Source organism: Bombina bombina, chromosome 6 (assembly GCF_027579735.1).
Source record: "Bombina bombina isolate aBomBom1 chromosome 6, aBomBom1.pri, whole genome shotgun sequence".
Lineage (NCBI taxonomy): Eukaryota > Metazoa > Chordata > Amphibia > Anura > Bombinatoridae > Bombina > Bombina bombina.
This window is the reverse complement of record NC_069504.1, coordinates 1,119,253,332-1,119,270,630: the sequence shown is the minus strand read 5'-3', so window position 1 is coordinate 1,119,270,630 and position 17,299 is coordinate 1,119,253,332. Positions and strand designations below refer to the sequence as shown.

The following is a 17,299-nucleotide window of genomic DNA, read 5'->3' as shown; positions in this document are numbered from 1 at the left end:
AGAAGTAGCACATGCAGTTAAGACAAAAAAGACAGTCTATAAAAAATTCAAACTCGCTGGATCAGAAGAGGATAAGGAAAAATGGAGAACCCATCAAAAGATGACAAAGCAGTTAATCAGAAAGGCTAAAGCTGATGCAGAAGACAAAATAGCACAATCTGTAAAAAACGGTGACAAAACCTTATATCAGTGAAAAGAGAAAAATTAAAAGAGGGCTAGTAAGACTCAATAATAATGATAGAGTAGTGGAAGAAGATAAACAAATGGCAAACTGTTTAAATGATTACTTTTGTTCAGTCTTTACAACAGATGGCAAAGATAGTGATATTCTATTAAGGGATGTTACTGTAAATAATAATGTGAGTAGTACTTTTCTTTTTACAGAGGAAGAGGTTTCAAGGGCTTTATCAAAAATAAAAGTAAATAAGTCTGTGGGTATAGATAATATTCATCCAAGGGTTCTAAGAGATTTTTGATCTGTGATAGCTACTCCATTAGCAGATTTATTTAAAGCAGTCACTTCTAAAAGGAGTTGTTCCAAAAGACTGGAAAATTACCAATGTAGTCCATCTTCATAAAAAGGGTAGTAGGGAAGATTCTGCTAACTATAAGCCAGTCAGTTTGACCTCAATTGCAGGGAAATTAATGGAAACTCTTAAAATAAAGACTTGTGTCTTTCCTTCAGACAAACAACTTAGAAGACAAGAAGAGCATGGTTCCACTGCTGGAAGATTATGTTAGACCAATCTAAATTATTATTTTTTTGACCATTTAACTAAATTAATAGACCAGGGAGGAGCCGTAGATGTTGCATATCTAGACTTTAGCAAAGCATTTGACACCGTCCCACACAACAAACTCATTCACAAAATGTATTGCCTTGGAGTAGATGCTACAATTGTTAAGTGGGTAGAATGCTGCCTTAAAGAAAGACAGAGGGTTTACATTTATGGAGTACATTCAAATGCGGCGTCAGTTACTAGTGGTGTTCCCCAAGGGTCAGTTCTTGGGCCCATTTTGTTTAACATGTTCATAAGTGATATTGGAAGTGGGCTTAACGGGAAGGTTTGCTTGTTTGCTGATATAAAAATTTGTAACAGAGTTGATGTTTCAGGAGGGGTTGATCAAATGATCAGTGATATTAAAAAACTAGAGGACTGGTCAAAAACGGGATCTAAAATTTAATATTACCAAGAGCAAAATTATGCATATAGGATCCAAAAACCCAAAAGGCCAATTATAGTCTCAATGGTGAATTACTGACTATAACTAAAGAAGAAAGGGACTTAGGAATTATTTCAGATGAGTTAAATAGCAAGGTTCTTATGCCACTTTACAGATAATTAGTTAGGCCAAATCTGGAATACTGTGTACAGTTCTGGAGACCATATCTATCAGAAAGATATAAATAAACTAGAAGCTGTTCGAAAGAGGGCTACTAAAATGGCACATGGTCAAAAATATAAAAACGTACAAAGAAAGACTCCATGGTCTAAATATGGATAGTTTAGAGAGGATAGAAGGGAAAGAGGTGACATGATAGAAACCTTCAAATATATGAAGGGACTTAATAAAGTAGAAGCTGAAAGCATTTCCCACAAAAAAAAAAAAAGCCAAAACAAGGGGTCACAATCTAAAGTTAGAGGGTAGCAGATTCAGGAGAAATTTGAGGAAGCATTTTATTTTTTTTACCAGATAGGATTGGGGATTCATGGAATAAGCTTCCATCTGAGGTGGTAAAGACAAAGAATGTAAAGGAATTCAAAAATGCCTGGGACATGCAGAAGGCTATCCTAAGAAAAAAAGTAACATGTAATATGGGTAGACTTGATGGGCCTTTTTGATTGATTCTTATCTACCGTCAAATTCTAGGTTTCTATTTTATGCTCTATCTGAAAAAAAGAGACAACTCACAGAAACCCTAAGAGCATAACACTTGATTGCATAGCGGTTTCTCATTACATACAAAGCCGTTACCTCTTCCACTGGTTCTGCAGCTGTTCGTTCTCCTCCTGCAGGCGGTGATTGGCTTCCTCCAATGACTCTATAGTGATCTTCATCTTGGCATGTTGTTCCTGCATCTTTAGGTTGTTATACTGAAGGTCAGCAACACAAGTTATAAGGTCCGATGTTTCCCTAAAATTTTCAAGAGACAATTATTGTACAAGTCAATTCTTCTTAGATCACACCCAGATGAGGTTATATGCTATGACAGCTTATCATAAGGCTGTTTGTTACCCATGGCTCTAGTATAAAACACTGGCAGGGAGGGGTGGTGGGAAGTGCTAGAACAGGTGGCCTCAAAGTAAATAGATGGATTACTGGAGTCAGAGATAGCTGTAATAATGAATAGGGGGGCCCAGCTGAACACATCAGGTGAGCAACTGACAAGAGGCATATATGTGATGTTACCAATCAACAGCTATTTCCCAGTAGTGCGTTATTGCACCTGAGCCTACCTAGGTATGCTTTTCAACAAAGCTAATTAGATAATAGAAGAAAAAAAGAAAATTGTTGAAAATTGAATGCTCAGAATCATAAAAAGTTTACTTTTTTTTTTTAAAGTGAATAGACTGACATTTTAAACATTAATGGGAGAATACCTTTTGCCTTGGAAGGAAAATACCCGATGTGAGAAAAGATCTGGAGAGTTGTTTGTCCGACAGCGTGTGGAGAAGAGAGAAGCCGGTGAGAGTGTGACTTACTTCCGGTTGCGGTTAGGATGATCCGATACACAGCTGATGCTGGAACACACACAGAGCTGAATATTGCGGCTGCAGAAAAGGCCTGTTAATTGATGTACTTTGTTTCAGCCTGCTCTGTGAAGAGTTTAGCTCTATTTTCGTAGTTCTTAAGACCAGGTCTCTGCTAATTTAACCTTTGTATTATTCAGCTTATCGTAACCTTTATTAGGTTTACACTTTGAAGTTTATTCAAAACAAACCTTTACCACAATCAGCAATTCAGCCTTTTCTGCAGCCGCAATATTCAGCTCTGTGTGTGTTCCAGCATCAGCTGTGTATCGGATCATCCTAACCGCAACCGGAAGTAAGTCACACTCTCACCGGCTTCTCTCTTCTCCACACGCTGTCGGACAAACAACTCTCCGGATCTTTTCTCACATCGGGTATTTTCCTTCCAAGGCAAAAGGTATTCTCCCATTAATGAAAAATCTGCCGTCCTAAAGTCTAAAACTTTTGTTTTAGTCTGGGTGGACAGTTCCTGCACATGAATACTAAACCAAACAGATTGATGATCACTGGATCCTAAGTTCTCACCTACAGACACATCTGAAACTGTATCACTGTTTCAGTTTTGCACATACATCTTGGAGTGTGCTGCCTAAGGTACTAAACGGTCTTAACTGCACATAAGAGCCGACCGGGTTTGGCTATTTATACATAAAGATTGTATCCTGAATAAGCAGACTACCACCGGGAGAGCAAGATAATCGGCATCCATCTGAACAAGGACGGTGGTGGGAGTTAGCTGGACGACTCATAAAGTTCCAGAAGGCGTATGTGACACTTCTCAAGTGTCTAGGAGCTTGTAAGTACCAGTTCATCATGCGCATCTGAAGCTTGTTTGTACCCATTGATCGTACACTATGGTGGCGCCTTCTTTTCCACTCTATATTTTCACAGATTTTGTTCTTTTGGGACACCAGCAAAAGTAACAGAGCCTGAGGGAGGATTCTGACTACCTAGGTCTCACTTAGTAGTATGTACTTAGCGTTACTAAGCTAAGACATCTGAACATTCACTTGTATACCAACATTATTGATTTTTATTTGCACACATGTTTAAAAGTATATTCTATATGTACTTTTATGGTTGGCAATTATCAATTTTTTAGCACTGTATTTGTTGGCGCACTGTTCATTTATTATTATTATTATTTGTGTTGACATTTTAAACAACTTTCAATTTACTTCCATTATCAGTTTTGCTTAGTTCTCGTGGTATCCTTAGGTAAAAAGTAATCCTAGATGAGCTCAGAGCGTGCACGCAACTTACGCCATCTGGCTGCAGTGCTTGCCATAATGTTTATAGCAATGCTATACATAGTTACAAACACTGCTGCTATAGAGGGCTAAAGACACATGCACACTCCTCAGCTATCAGCCTACAAAGATTTACTCTTCATCAAAAGGATACCAACAGAAGAAAGCAAATTTGATGTTCAAAATAAAATTGTAAAGTTGTTTTAAAAATTGCATGCTCCATTGACTTTACTGTCTAACGCAACAGTTAGTATTTTTGGTAAATTTAAAATTAATGTGGAAGGAATTAATGTTAGATCACTTCAACTGCAGAATGAAAATGCAACATCAAACTTGCAAGTTTCATTTTTGCACATTTAATTTAGACCTTAAATCTTTCCCTCCAACTCATACTGAGCGTTTCTTTACACCACTCTGCTCCGTGCAGCCAAGCAAGCAGTATATCTCAGTATATGTAGCCCCAATAGACTGCAGGAAACAGATGTGTAAAATTAAAATCAATCTGAGTGAGAAAGTAATATTAGGTAGGTCAGTGACCTAAAGAAAATTTTATTTAGCATAAATAATGTACAAAAAAAAATGATTTTTGCTACCTCCCATGTAGTCTATACATTAAAATTAATGTAAACTTCCAGTTGTGATTAAGGAGGTCCTCCCCATTTTAGAATATTTTGCTTTGTACAAACAAATTAAAGACAAATGTGTATCAAGTTTATTTTTGAGCTTGAAGAGCTAAAATATTTTCTTCAGTCATTCCTTAAACAAATGTCTTAGCATGCCTATGAGAAGCATCAAACAGTTTAAAATTTTTCACCCCCATAAACATTTTTTTTTTTTTTAAAAAATGCTAAAATTATCAGGAAATGCATGTTTGTGCACAATTATCAAAGGATAAGTGGCTCATGGCTAGCAACTCCCATCTACTGGTGGGCAAAAACAAAACAAAAGCATGGGGAAAAGCAAAATTTAGCCCATGAACATTATTTTTGTTCAAAATGAAAAGTAAAAACATACATTAAAATTAAAAAAAGCAAAGTGGTCATTTGAAGAGTTGAAAGCTAGGGCAGCGTTTCAGGGATATCAAGGAATTTCAGCGAAACACTAGGCAAAACTTACAAAATTTAGAAGAAAAGAAAAGCATGATTCCCTTAATTAAGTGGGGTGATAATACATACACAAAGACAAATTTCTATCTATTGGGTACTTATAGAGCGCGAACTAATCACCCGTGAGGGTCTCAAGGCACTAAGGGAAAGGGGATAGGAGAAAGGGGGGGGAGGGGGGGAGGAGATGGACATTCAGTCGAAGAGCCAGGTTTTCAGGTCCTTTCTGAACTTTGTAAGGGAGGTGGATTGTCTGAGGTGAAGCGGGAGGGTGTTCCATGTCTTTGCAGCCATGTGGGAAAAGGATCTTCCACCTGCTGTGGATTTGCCAATGCGGGGGATGACTGCGAGTGCTTGGTCGGCCGATTGGAGTTGTCTGGCGGGGGTGTAGAAATTTACACAGTGGTTAAGGTATTCAGGTCCGATGTTGTGTAGGGCCTTGAATGCGTGGGTAAGGAGCTTGAAGGTGATTCTCTTGTTGATGGGGAGCCAGTGAAGGTTCCTTAGGTGTTCGTGATGTGGCATTGGAGGGGGATGTCAAGGATGAGTCTGGCTGAGGCGTTCTGGATACGTTGGAGTCTCTTTTGGAGTTTGATGGTGGAGCCGGCATAGAGTGCGTTGCCGTAGTCTAACCGGGGCGTCGGTGACTGTTTTCTTGGTTTCGGTAGGGATCCACTTGAAGATTTTTTGTAGCAGGTGGAGAATGTGGAAGCATGTTGAGGTGATGGTAGTGATTTGTCGGTCCATGGAGAGTGAGGAGTCCAGGATGAAGCCTAGATTTTGTGCGTGGTCGGTTGGGGTTTGAGGGTGACCGAGGGATGTGGGCCACCAGGAGTTGTCCCATGCGGATTTATTGGGTCCGTGGAGGACTTCGGTTTTGTCTGTGTTCAGTTTGAGCCAGTTGTCCTTCATCCAGGCGGCGACTGCTGTCAGGCCTTCGTCGACGTTTTTTTTGGCGGTGGTGGGATCTCGGGTGAGTGAGATGATTAACTGGGTGTCGTAGGCGTAGGAGACTACGTTGAGGTTGTGGCGGACGATGGCGGCAAGAGGGGCCATGTAGATGTTGAAGAGGGTGGGGCTCAGCGAAAACCCTTGCGGTACACCGCAGTTGACTGGTGTGGGTTTGGAGGAGAAAGGCGGGAGTCTGACTTTCTGGGTCCTGCCCGTGAGGAAGGAGGTGATCCATTCCAGGGCTTTGCTGCGGATGCTGGCATCTTGTAAGCGGGTGCGGAGGGTGTTGTGGTCGACAGTGTCGAAAGCTGCTGAGAGGTCTAGGAGGATGAGGGCGCTGGTTTCTCCTTGGTCGAGCATGGCACGGATGTCATCTGTGGCTGCGAGGAGGGCGGTCTCAGTGCTGTGGTTGCTTCTGAAACTGGATTCGGAGTGGTCCAGGATGTGGTTGGCCTCAATGTGGTCAATAAGTTGCAAGTTGATGGACTTCTCCATTACTTTGGCCGGGAAGGAGAGTAGAGAGATGGGGCGGTAGTTATTCGGGTCCGTGGGGTCAGCCGAGGTTTCCTTCAGCAGGGGTTTCAGTTCCACGTGCTTCCAGATATCTGGGAAGGTGCCGGTATTGATGGAGCAGTTGATGGTGCGGCGGAGTTCAGGGGCGATGATGTTGCTTGCTTTTTTGAATATGTGATGGGGGCATGGGTCCGAGGGTGCACCAGAGTGGATGGATTTCATGATTCCGAGGGTGTCATCTGTGGTGATGGGGCTCCAAATAGTCCGTGTGTGGTGAGGGGGGGCGAATTTGGGAGGGGTGTCGGGGAGTGGGTGGTGGAGGTTGAGTTATGAGGCGTGAAACTGTCAGATATTGAGGATCTTATGGTGGAAGTGTGCAGCGAGGGTATTGCAGAGGTCCTGGGAGGGTGGAATGTTGGTGGTGTCGTTGTTGGGTTTAGAGAATTCCTTGATGACTGAGAACAACTCCTTGCTGTTTTGTGCATTAGAGTTGATTCTGTCTTGGGTGGCTGCTTTTTTGGCAGTTTTTATGAGGTGGTGGTGGGTGGCGATTGCTTCCTTAAAGGCAGCTTTATCCAGAAGGGTCTTGCTGGATCTCCAGGTTCTTTACAGTTGCCTGCAGTGGTGTTTGGAGTCCTGGAGGGCTGGGGTGAACCATCTAGCTTTGTTGGTGGTTTGGCGACCAGATGGTTTTTTGAGGGATGCAAGGGTGTTGGAGCAGTCTGTAATCCAGTGGTGGAGGTTGCAGGCGGAGGAGTTGGCGTCTGTGGAGGTAGGTGGAGAGGATTTGTTTAGGGTGCGGTGTAGTTGGTCTTGGGTGATGTTGTTCCAGTTTCTGCGGGGTGGGTGGTACTGTCGGAGGTGGGTGGTGGGTTTGTTGAAGGAGAAGTGTATGCAGTGGTGGTCAGTCCAGAGGAGTTCGGTGATGTGATTGACTGAGATGTGGTTGTCTGAGGAGAAGATCGGGTCGAGGGTGTGGCCGGCTGTGTGGGTTGGGTAGTTTATGAGTTGCTTTAGTCCAATAGTTCAGAGGTTTTCCAGGAGTGTGGAGGTGTTGTGATCGTTGGGGTTGTCAAGATGGAAATTGAGGTCACCGAAGAGGATGTAGTCCGTTGAGGTGAGGGCATGGGGTGCGATGTGGTCAGTGATGGAGTTGCAGAAGGCGGGACGAGATCCGGGAGGTCTGTAGATGAGGGTGCCGCGGATGGTGGTGTTGGGGTTGACCTGGATCTTGAAGTGTAGGTGTTCTAGGCCTGGTGAGTGGTCGTCTGAGCTGGTTGCGACTTGGATGGTGTGTTTGCGGATAATGGCGATGCCTCCTCCCGGTCGGTTGCTGCGGTCTTTGTGGCAGATCTTATAGCCGTCGGGTATTGCAGTGGCGATGTCTGGCCCTGATGCAGGGTTTAGCCAGGTCTCTGTGAGGAAGGCGACGTCAGGTGAGGTGGAGTCTAGCAGGTTCCAGATTTCGAAGGCGTGCTTGTGGATGGAGCAGGTGTTGAGGAGGATGCAGTTGAGGTAATTGCAGTTGTTTTTGGGTGGGTTAGTTGGTTTGGTTGTGGTCCGGAGGGAGGGGAAGGAGCAGTTGCGGCAGGTGAAAAGGTTCAAAGGTGTTTGTCGGGGATGTGTGGTGGCAGTTGGACAATCTACCGGTGTTGAGCGCTTGAAGGGTGCTGTCGTTGTAGTGGCGGCAGTTTCTGGAGCCAAGGTACGTGGCGTTGGGTGCAGTCGGGGCGCGGATGGGCGCTGACAGGGTTGCCTTTGGCTCGCCTTCGGCGGGCGGGCTGGTTAGCTGGGTAGGGGGTATGTGTGAAATAATAACAGAGCAAACAAAAAACAGAAAGATACAGCACAAATACATAGGGATAAGGGAGAAAAAACTTACTTTAGTGGTGCAGCGATCACCATTAAAAAAGGATATTACAGAAGCTTTTTTGTTTTTTAAAAAAATACTATCAAAATTATATGCCAACATCAAGGTCAACGAAGCAGAAAGATGCATTCTGGCAAAATATTAGGCTCCCAAAGATCTCAACAGAAACCTTAGAGCAATTAAGTAATTACTCCTGAGGAAATTGGGTTAGCTATAGATAAACTAAAAGCTGGCAAAGCCCACTAACCAGATGGGTTATCTGTTGAATTTTACAAAATGATTAAGACCGATATTTTATATACATTATGCAAACTACTCAATCTATATTTCCAGCACAATAAGATGCAATCAAGATACTTCACAGATTCAGTAATATCACTTATATAAAAAAAGATGTAAGGGCTCAGAAGACATGGGATCTTATAGACCTATATCTTTGCTGAATCTGGACTACAAGATACTCATATCCATCATTGCAGGGAGACTAAAAAAAAAAAAAAACTATAGGAGATTTAATAAATGAAGACCAAACTGGGTTTATGCCAGGGAGAAATCCAGTTCAAAATATGCGTCAAGTATTACTAACCCTAGATCACTACTACAACTGCAAAGACAAATATACGAATAATATGGCGCTTGTAACTATCAATACTAAAAAAAGCTTTCGACTCCATTAGTTGGAACCATATGTCCACCTTACTTACAAAATTTGGATTCACAGGAAATATTGTTAATCTGATCAAAATTAATGTATGACAAACCTAGATCACAATTGTTAGTGAATAATGAGCTGACAATATATCACACTACAAAGGGGAACCCGACAGGTGTGTCCTCTCTCTCCTCTATTATTCAACATCGTGCTAGAACCACTAGCTATTTACCTGAGAAAAGAAATCAAAGGAATAGACCTGGGGAAAAAAAAAAACTGGTAATTTTATTATATGCAGACGATATTATGCCATACTAATGTAAATATTCCAAAATGTTTGGAAATTGAAAGTTACAGTAAATTTTCCGGTTATAAAAATAAACCCAAATAAATCAGAGATATTATGGGTATCCAAAACAATGGAAAGCTGCTCCAAACAGCCTTTAAAAGAATCTGCATATATTAAATATCTAGAGATTAAGTTGGGAAGATGCCCACAGAATTGGGATAAACTTAATCACTCGGTATTCTTTAAAAATTTAGATGGAGCGCTAAATAAATGGAATATGTTTTTTTTCTCTCTCTCTGCAAAGATTATGTTGATTAAAACAATAATAATATTTCCGCGCATCCTATTTTTATTACAAAATGTACCCATATTTATCACAAAGCATGACATCATGGGTTATAATCGGGTATGCTCAAAGTTTATTTGGGTTAACCCCTTAATGACCACAATGTACCCTGTATGTCACTGGTCGTTAAGGGTTTTTTCAGTACATAATAGCACAAGTCTAGCAAGAACACGCTATTAATTCCCTCCCTCCAGCAGGCTTTGTGGAATAGATCAGTCTCAACGCTGGTGGCAAGACCGCGCTATAAAACAATCAATTCCCAAAAAAGGGCCGGCGACATACAGGGTACGTCGCTGGTCCTTAAGGGGGAAAAAAAAAAAGCCTTGTTTAGCCACGGACAGATTAATGGAAATAGAAAATTTGGGGGATTCTCATTTCTGAATATTAAATATTACAATTGGATAACTATGTTTAAATTTGCACTAGATTGGTTGACAGCAGCAGAATATACCACACACTATGAAATAGAATCCAGTTTAATTGCACCATTTAGCCTAAGAGCAATACGCCACCATCCACACACTAAATTACCTAGCATCGTTAGCCAGATACTGACCCTCTCAAATATTGTCTGCGCATGGCAAAAATATTGCAGCGCAATGTCAGTTGACTATCACGTCACAATTTCTACCGATTTTGGGCATTCCGGATCTCACACCAGGCCTTTATAATAATGTTTTAAGAGAATGGCATAGAAAGGGACTAAGTTTATGTCCACTAATTAATGAGGTATAAAATCAATAAGATATTTAGCAGAATTAGTTGGCAGACATTATCTCCTCTCAAAAGATTTTTTTACCTACCTGCAAGTGAGGAGTTACCATACACAGAGGTGTCAGGCAAAAGGGTGGGATTGGAACTTCAAAGAAAGCTACAGGGATTAACATATACAAAACAGGGGCGCATTCGATTGCATATTAGTATAAAACACTATTGAATAAATGTGGCCAAGAAAACATTAAAAAACAGAGGTTGAGATTTATAAAATATTTTCCCGATATAAAGAGCCAAGAATTAATGAAAAGTACAGTATATCCTTAGCTGAAAAAGCCACTATAATTATTAGTTGGCGAGAATCACAACGGAAAGTTGTAAATAATTATCACCTCATCCCTGATAGAGTCAATAAATGGGCAGGTAACAATCCAAAAAGTAAATGTAATAAGTGCAAAGCGGAGAAAGTAGATAGTATGCATTGTTTATGGACTTGTCTGAAAATTAGACAGTACTGGAGTAAGATCAACTTCTGATACATACATTTTATTTTTTTGTACATTACCCCTAGATCCAGGGGACAGCAGCAGTTGATAAATATGGCCATTTTGGAGGCACAAAATCTAATTTTGAAAGAATAGAGGTCATTGGGCGTCCCTAGTATTGCAGAATTTGTAAACGTTATGAAACTACAAATGACAGCAGAATTACAAGTGAATAAATTACTTCAGGAAAGACATCTTAGAGCATACTTTGATAAATGGCTAAAAGTTATTTTAACTTGGCCAATTACAACTCAAATCCAATTTATATCCCTGGTACAGAAAATAGCAGCATTTTTATCTTTGATTATAGAGGAGGTGCTTCCAAAACATTGGTTGAATGAGCCCAAAAGAGATAGTGAAGGTTAGAATCTAAAAACGTGGAGGGACCCAGCGGTAAGGTTTGGGGCATGTTCATTTCCTACGACCCCACCCCCCCTCCCCTTTTTTGTTGTTGTTTGATTGTTTTTATTTTGTTTATATATATATTTTTTCCTATAAATAGTCTTTTATTGAGGTTATGCAAAAGGGGGATACATACAATAAATGTCCAATGAAATATATGGCAAAATCAAACAATACAATGGTTGAAATAACATACAAAGTAGCAAGGAAAATATGGACTACTGAAACCTCAATTTTTCATTTTTTAATAGCTTACATAAATGACTAATTATCAGGCCACTTGTGGACCCATGATGTAGGCAAACCCAGACGTTTATTATAGTCATAATTATGACCTAAATAGGTCAATGTATAAACATATCTATCAGCAGGTAAGCACCGCTTGTAGTGCTATTTCTTAGACGAGTATATAAATTCTGACTCATATCTGACTCGTGGGAGCCCACCCAACCCACAACCGCTAACATAGGATGTCCTTCTTATACGTTGACCTGGCTAATATACAGGCTCTTATTGGAGTATAACCAAATTCTAATGTTGCTCCAAGAAAATATTCTCAAGGTTTTAAGAACAGGAATCTCTGGTCCTTATATATAATTAAACATTTCAAGTGATATTGAAGGAGTATGTCAGTTTTATGAGGTGAGGTGAGGTTTACCCGTATAGTGAGTGTTCTACTTAATCATATTGCATACAGCCTAGTTTAGGGAGAGGTTTCATGTATTAATGAGTCCCGTCTTACCAGTTAGGTAATAAGTTATAGGATTGAGCACGTCTAAACAGTAGTGCAGATATAAAATATATAGTAGTGTAATTCACATATTAGGGCAAAGTCCTGGTTGTGACAAGTGAGGTTAAATTCCCCACTAAGCCCACACGTGAGCTAGGAGAGATATATATAGCAAATTCTCCGTCTTGGGTGAGTATAGCGTTATCTTTTTCCCGGGCATCGTGTTAGGATCTACAATCAAAGAAGAATCCTCTACTTCCTCTCCGTGGATGAGCATTGTGAGATCATTGAAGTTTCGAAACATTTCTTTTCTAGGTGTTCAAGAAGGTAGCATAATGTGGCTGCGTGAGCCTCCACTTTGCCAGTCATTTTAGAGTTTAACCCCCATAGCACAAGAGGGGGGGGGGAGATGGTTTTAGTGCTAAGCCTCCGTCTGCAAGTCACTTTGTTAAAAGCCGGGTTAGGTGATCGGGATCTCTGCAACAGTTCTATGAAATTACACAGCTTGCCAGAGATCATTTAATATCCTTAATAAGAATGTAAGGTGCTGAGCTGGTATAAGGATAAATATTAAATTGTAAATTCTTTGCCGGAGCCTTAGTTAATGCGACCGATCATGGCTGCCACCTAGACATGCCCCTTGTTTATATATTGTGATACTTTTAGTGATATGTGCTTGACATCTGATGATGTATTCTATATGTTTAGCTCTGTATACTATGTTAACATCTTGAGTGTTGATAAAAAAAAAAAATTAAAAAAGCATTAGACAGCAGAAAATGTTTGAGGTAATGGCTATTTGTGGGTAAATTCAATTTAATTTTTAAGAAAATAATGAATACATTTTTTTTTAAATTGGAATGCTACTTACAAATCTCCTTTAGAAATATCCCCTCCAAACGCCTCTAGACTTCCTGAGGTAATGTTCATAGTTCCTGAAAATCTCCTCACTAAAAATAAAATATATAAAATGTTTAAATATAATCTAAATGTCTTCTAAATAGTCCAAATAAAACTTTGTATCTCTAACCTGCAAGAAGGCTCTCCCGTAACTTAAACATGGAATCTTCTGTGCAAAGGATGGATTCTTTCGTTTTATTATCAATACTGTAAGGCAGAAAAATTATAAGCACCAGAAATTGAAACAGTAAAAAAGAAATGATATATTAAAAACATTTTTATTTTCTCTGAACCAATTGAATTACGCACATAATGTACCTGAGTGGTAAATTATTTTGTACATTTGGACAGTGGGATGTGTACCTATGACCCTCACCATAGGAGTCAGATGCTGTTTTTCCTAAACAATCCAAATAGCTTTTATAACTATTTTCCATTTCATAATTGGATCAAAATGTAGGACACCTGATTCATATTCAACAAAGTTAAAACCAAGGTTTTTAATCCTGAATTAACCTGGAATGGCCAACTTTATACATAACATCTTTTGAATTAAAACATTTGGCTAAAAGGTGGAAGGATTGTAAAACCAAGCTTTCTACCACTAATAAAAAGAAGAAGAAAAAAAAGAAGAAAAAAAAAAAAAAAAAGTATAACAGCGCAGATTGATAAATCATTAAAAAGGTATAGTCTGGTCAAAATTAAACTTTCATGATTAGCATCAAATTAGCTTTATTCTCTTGTTATTCTTGTTGAAAGCTAAACCTAGGTAGGCTAATATGCTAATTTCTAAGCCCTTGAAGCTGCCACTTATCTCAATATATTTGACCATTTTTCCCAGCTAGAGGGCATTAGTTCATGTGTCTCATAAAGATAACTGTGCTCACGCCCGTGGAGTTACTTATGACAGGGCACCGACTGGCTAAAATGCAAGTCTGTCAAAAGAACTGAGATAAGGGGGCAGTCTGCAGAAGCTTAGATACAAGGGAATAACAGAGGCAAGAAGTGTATTAAAAGGGTTAGTAAACCCCAAAATTGTCTTATGATTTGGATAGAACATACAATTTTAAAACAACTTTCCAATTTTATTCTATTATGAAATTTTCTTCATTCGCTTGTTATCCATTGCTGAAGGGACAGCATTGCACTACTGCCAGGAAGCTGAAAAACCATAATGTATGTAAGAACTTACCTGATAAAATCATTTCTTTCATATTGGCAAGAGTCCATGAGCTAGTGACATATGGGATATACAATACTACCAGGAGGTTTTCCCAAACTTCAAAATGCCTATAAATACACCCCTCACCACACCCAGAATTCAATTTAATGAATAGCCAAGAAGTGGGGTAAAAAATAAGGAGTAAAAAAGCATACAAAAAGAGGAACTGGAAATAAAATTGTGCTTTTATACAAGAATCATAACCTCCATAAAAAGGGTGGGCCTCATGGGCTCTTGCCAATATGAAAGAAATGAATTTATCAGGTAAGTTCTTACATAAATTATGTTTTCTTTCATTTAATTGGCAAGAGTCCATGAGCTAGTGACATATGGGATAGAAATACCCAAGATGTGGAAGTTTACAGAAGAGTCACTAGAAAGGGAGGGATAAAATAAAAACAGCTAATGCCGCTGAAAAAATTAAATCCACAAAAAAACAAAAAACAAATCATAAGCAGAAGAATCAAACTGAAACAGCTGCCTGAAGAACTTTTCTACTAAAAGACTGCTTCAGAAGAAGCAAATACATCAAAATGGTTAAATTTAGTAAATGTATGCAAAGAAGACCAAGTTGCTGCTTTGCAAGTCTGATCAACCGAAGCTTCAGTCTTAAAAGCCCAAGAAGTGGCAACTGATCTAGTAGAATGAGCTCTAATTCTGAGGCAGAGACTGTACCACCCCCAAATAAGCCTTGTGAATCAAAAGCTTTAACTAAGATGCCAAAGAAATGACAGAGGCTTTCTGACCTTTCCTAAGACCAGAAACAACAACAAATAGACTAGAAGTCTTCCTGACATAATATTTAAAAGTTCTTACAACATCCAAAGAATGTAAAGATCTTTCAAGAGTATTTTTTGGATTAGGACACAAGGAAGTAACAACAACAATTTTTCTACTAATGTTAGAATTCACAACCTTAGGAAGAAATTTAAAAGAAGTCAGCAAAACAGCCTTATCCTTTACAGAAAATCAGAAAAGGAGACTCACAAGAGAGCAGACATTTCGGAAACTCATCTAGCTGAAGAGATAGCCAAAAGGAACAATACTTTCCCAAGAAAGAATACCAAAGAATACATAGGCTCAAAAGGAGGAGCCTGCAAAGCCTTCAAAACCAAAATTAAGACTCCAAGGAGGAGAGACTGATTTAACAACATGCTTGATACGAACCAAAGCCTGAACAAAACAGTGAATATCAGGAAGTTTAGCAATCTTTCTATAAAATAAAACAGAAAGAGCAGAGATTTGTCCCTTCAAGGTACTTGCAGACAAACCTTTATCCAAACCATCCTGAAGAAACGGTAAAGTTCTAGGAATCCTAAAAGAATGCCAAGAGAATTTATGAGAAAAACACCATGAAATAAGTTTTCCAAACCTGATAGTAAATCTTCCTTGAAACAGAGACTTATGAGCCTGTAGCATAGTATCACTGAGTCAGAGAAACCTCTATCATTAAGTACTAAGTGTTCAATTTCCATACCTTAAAATTTAGCGATTTGAGATCCTGATGGAAAAACGGCCCTTGAGACAGAAGGTCCGGCCTTAAAAGGCAGTGGCCAAGGTTGGCAACTGGTCATCGGGACAAGATCCCCATATCAAAACCTATGAGGCCATGCTGGTGCTATCAGAAACACATGTGATTGTTCAAATATGATCTTGGAGCTCACCCTTGGAAGAAGAACTAGAGGTGGAAAAATGTAAGTAGGTTGGCAAAACCAAGGAACTGCTAACGCACCAATCCACCATCTTCTCCTGAGGATCCCTGGACCTGGAAAGGTACCTGGGAAGCTTCTTGTTTAGATGGGCAGCCATCTAATTTATTTCGGGGAGACCCCACGTCTGTACAATCTGACAAAATGCCTCTGGATGGAGAGAGCCCTCCCCTGGATGTAAAGACTGATGACTGAGATAATCCGCTTCCCAATTGTCCACACCTGGGATATGTATTGCCGAAATTAGACAGGAGTTTGATTCCACCCAAGAAAGTATTTGAGATACTTCTTTCAACGCTAAAGGACTGATAGTCCCCCCTTGATGATTGACATATGCCACAGTTCCGATATTGTCTGTCTGAAAACAAATGAATGATTCTCTCTTTAATAGAGGCCAAGCCTGAAGAGCCCTGAAATAGCACGGAGTTCTAAAATATTGATTGGTAACCTCGCCTCTTGAGGATTCCAAACTCCTTGTGCTGTCAGAGAACCCAAGACAGCTCCCCAACCTGTGAGACTTGCATCTGTTGAAATCACAGCCCAGGAAGGATGAACAAAAAAGAGGCCCCTTGAAGAATCTGATGATGGTCCAACCACCAGGACAAAGAGAGTTGAATGTTGGGATTTATGTATATCAATTGTGATATCTGAGTATAATCCCTGCACTACTGATTCAGCATGCAAAGCTGCAGAGGTCTCATATGAAAATGAGCAAAGGGGATTGCATCCAATGCTGCAGTCATGAGACTTAAAACTTCCATTCACATAGCCACTGAAGGGAATGATCGAGACTAAAGGTTACGAAAGGCAGAAACCTATTCCATTCATCCCTTGCTTGTTAAGGACATGGACACAATCTTTCTGGAAACCTAAAAGGGTGACCCTTGTCTGAAGAATCAAGGAACTCTTTGGTAAATTGATCCTCCAACCATGTTTTTGAAGAAACAACACTAGTTGATTTGTGTGAGATTCTGCTAAATGAAAAGATTAAGTACCAAGATATCGTCCAAATAAGGAAACACCGCAATATCCTGCTCTCCGATTACAGATAGAAGGGCACCGAGAACCTTCAAAAAGATTCTTGGAGCTGTTGCTAGGCCAAAATGGAAGAGCAACAAATTGGTAATGCTTGTCTAGAAAAGAGAATCTCAGAAACAGATAGTGGTCTGGATGAATCGGAATGTGAAGATACGCATCCTGTAAGTCTATTGAGGACATGTAATGACCTTGCTGAACAGTCCTTATAGTCACCATCTTGAAAGTTGGGACCCTTAAAATTGATTCAAAAACTTCAGATCCAGAACTGGTCTGAAAGAATTTTCCTTCTTCGGGACAATGAATAGATTTGAA

At 39.8% G+C, this 17,299-nt stretch overlaps 1 protein-coding gene across 1 annotated transcript in view; it reads right to left on the bottom strand.

Annotated features, from left to right (window-relative positions):
* Positions 1 to 17,299, bottom strand: part of IRAG2 (inositol 1,4,5-triphosphate receptor associated 2) — a 530,761-nt gene that overhangs the window by 495,500 nt on the left and 17,962 nt on the right. The window contains exons 4-6 of the mRNA XM_053719704.1: positions 13,149 to 13,225; positions 12,990 to 13,068; positions 1,978 to 2,136 (exon numbers count right to left, since the gene is read on the bottom strand). Of these exons, the coding sequence (XP_053575679.1) occupies positions 1,978 to 2,136; positions 12,990 to 13,068; positions 13,149 to 13,225 (315 nt within the window). The remainder of the gene's footprint in view (positions 1 to 1,977; positions 2,137 to 12,989; positions 13,069 to 13,148; positions 13,226 to 17,299) is intronic.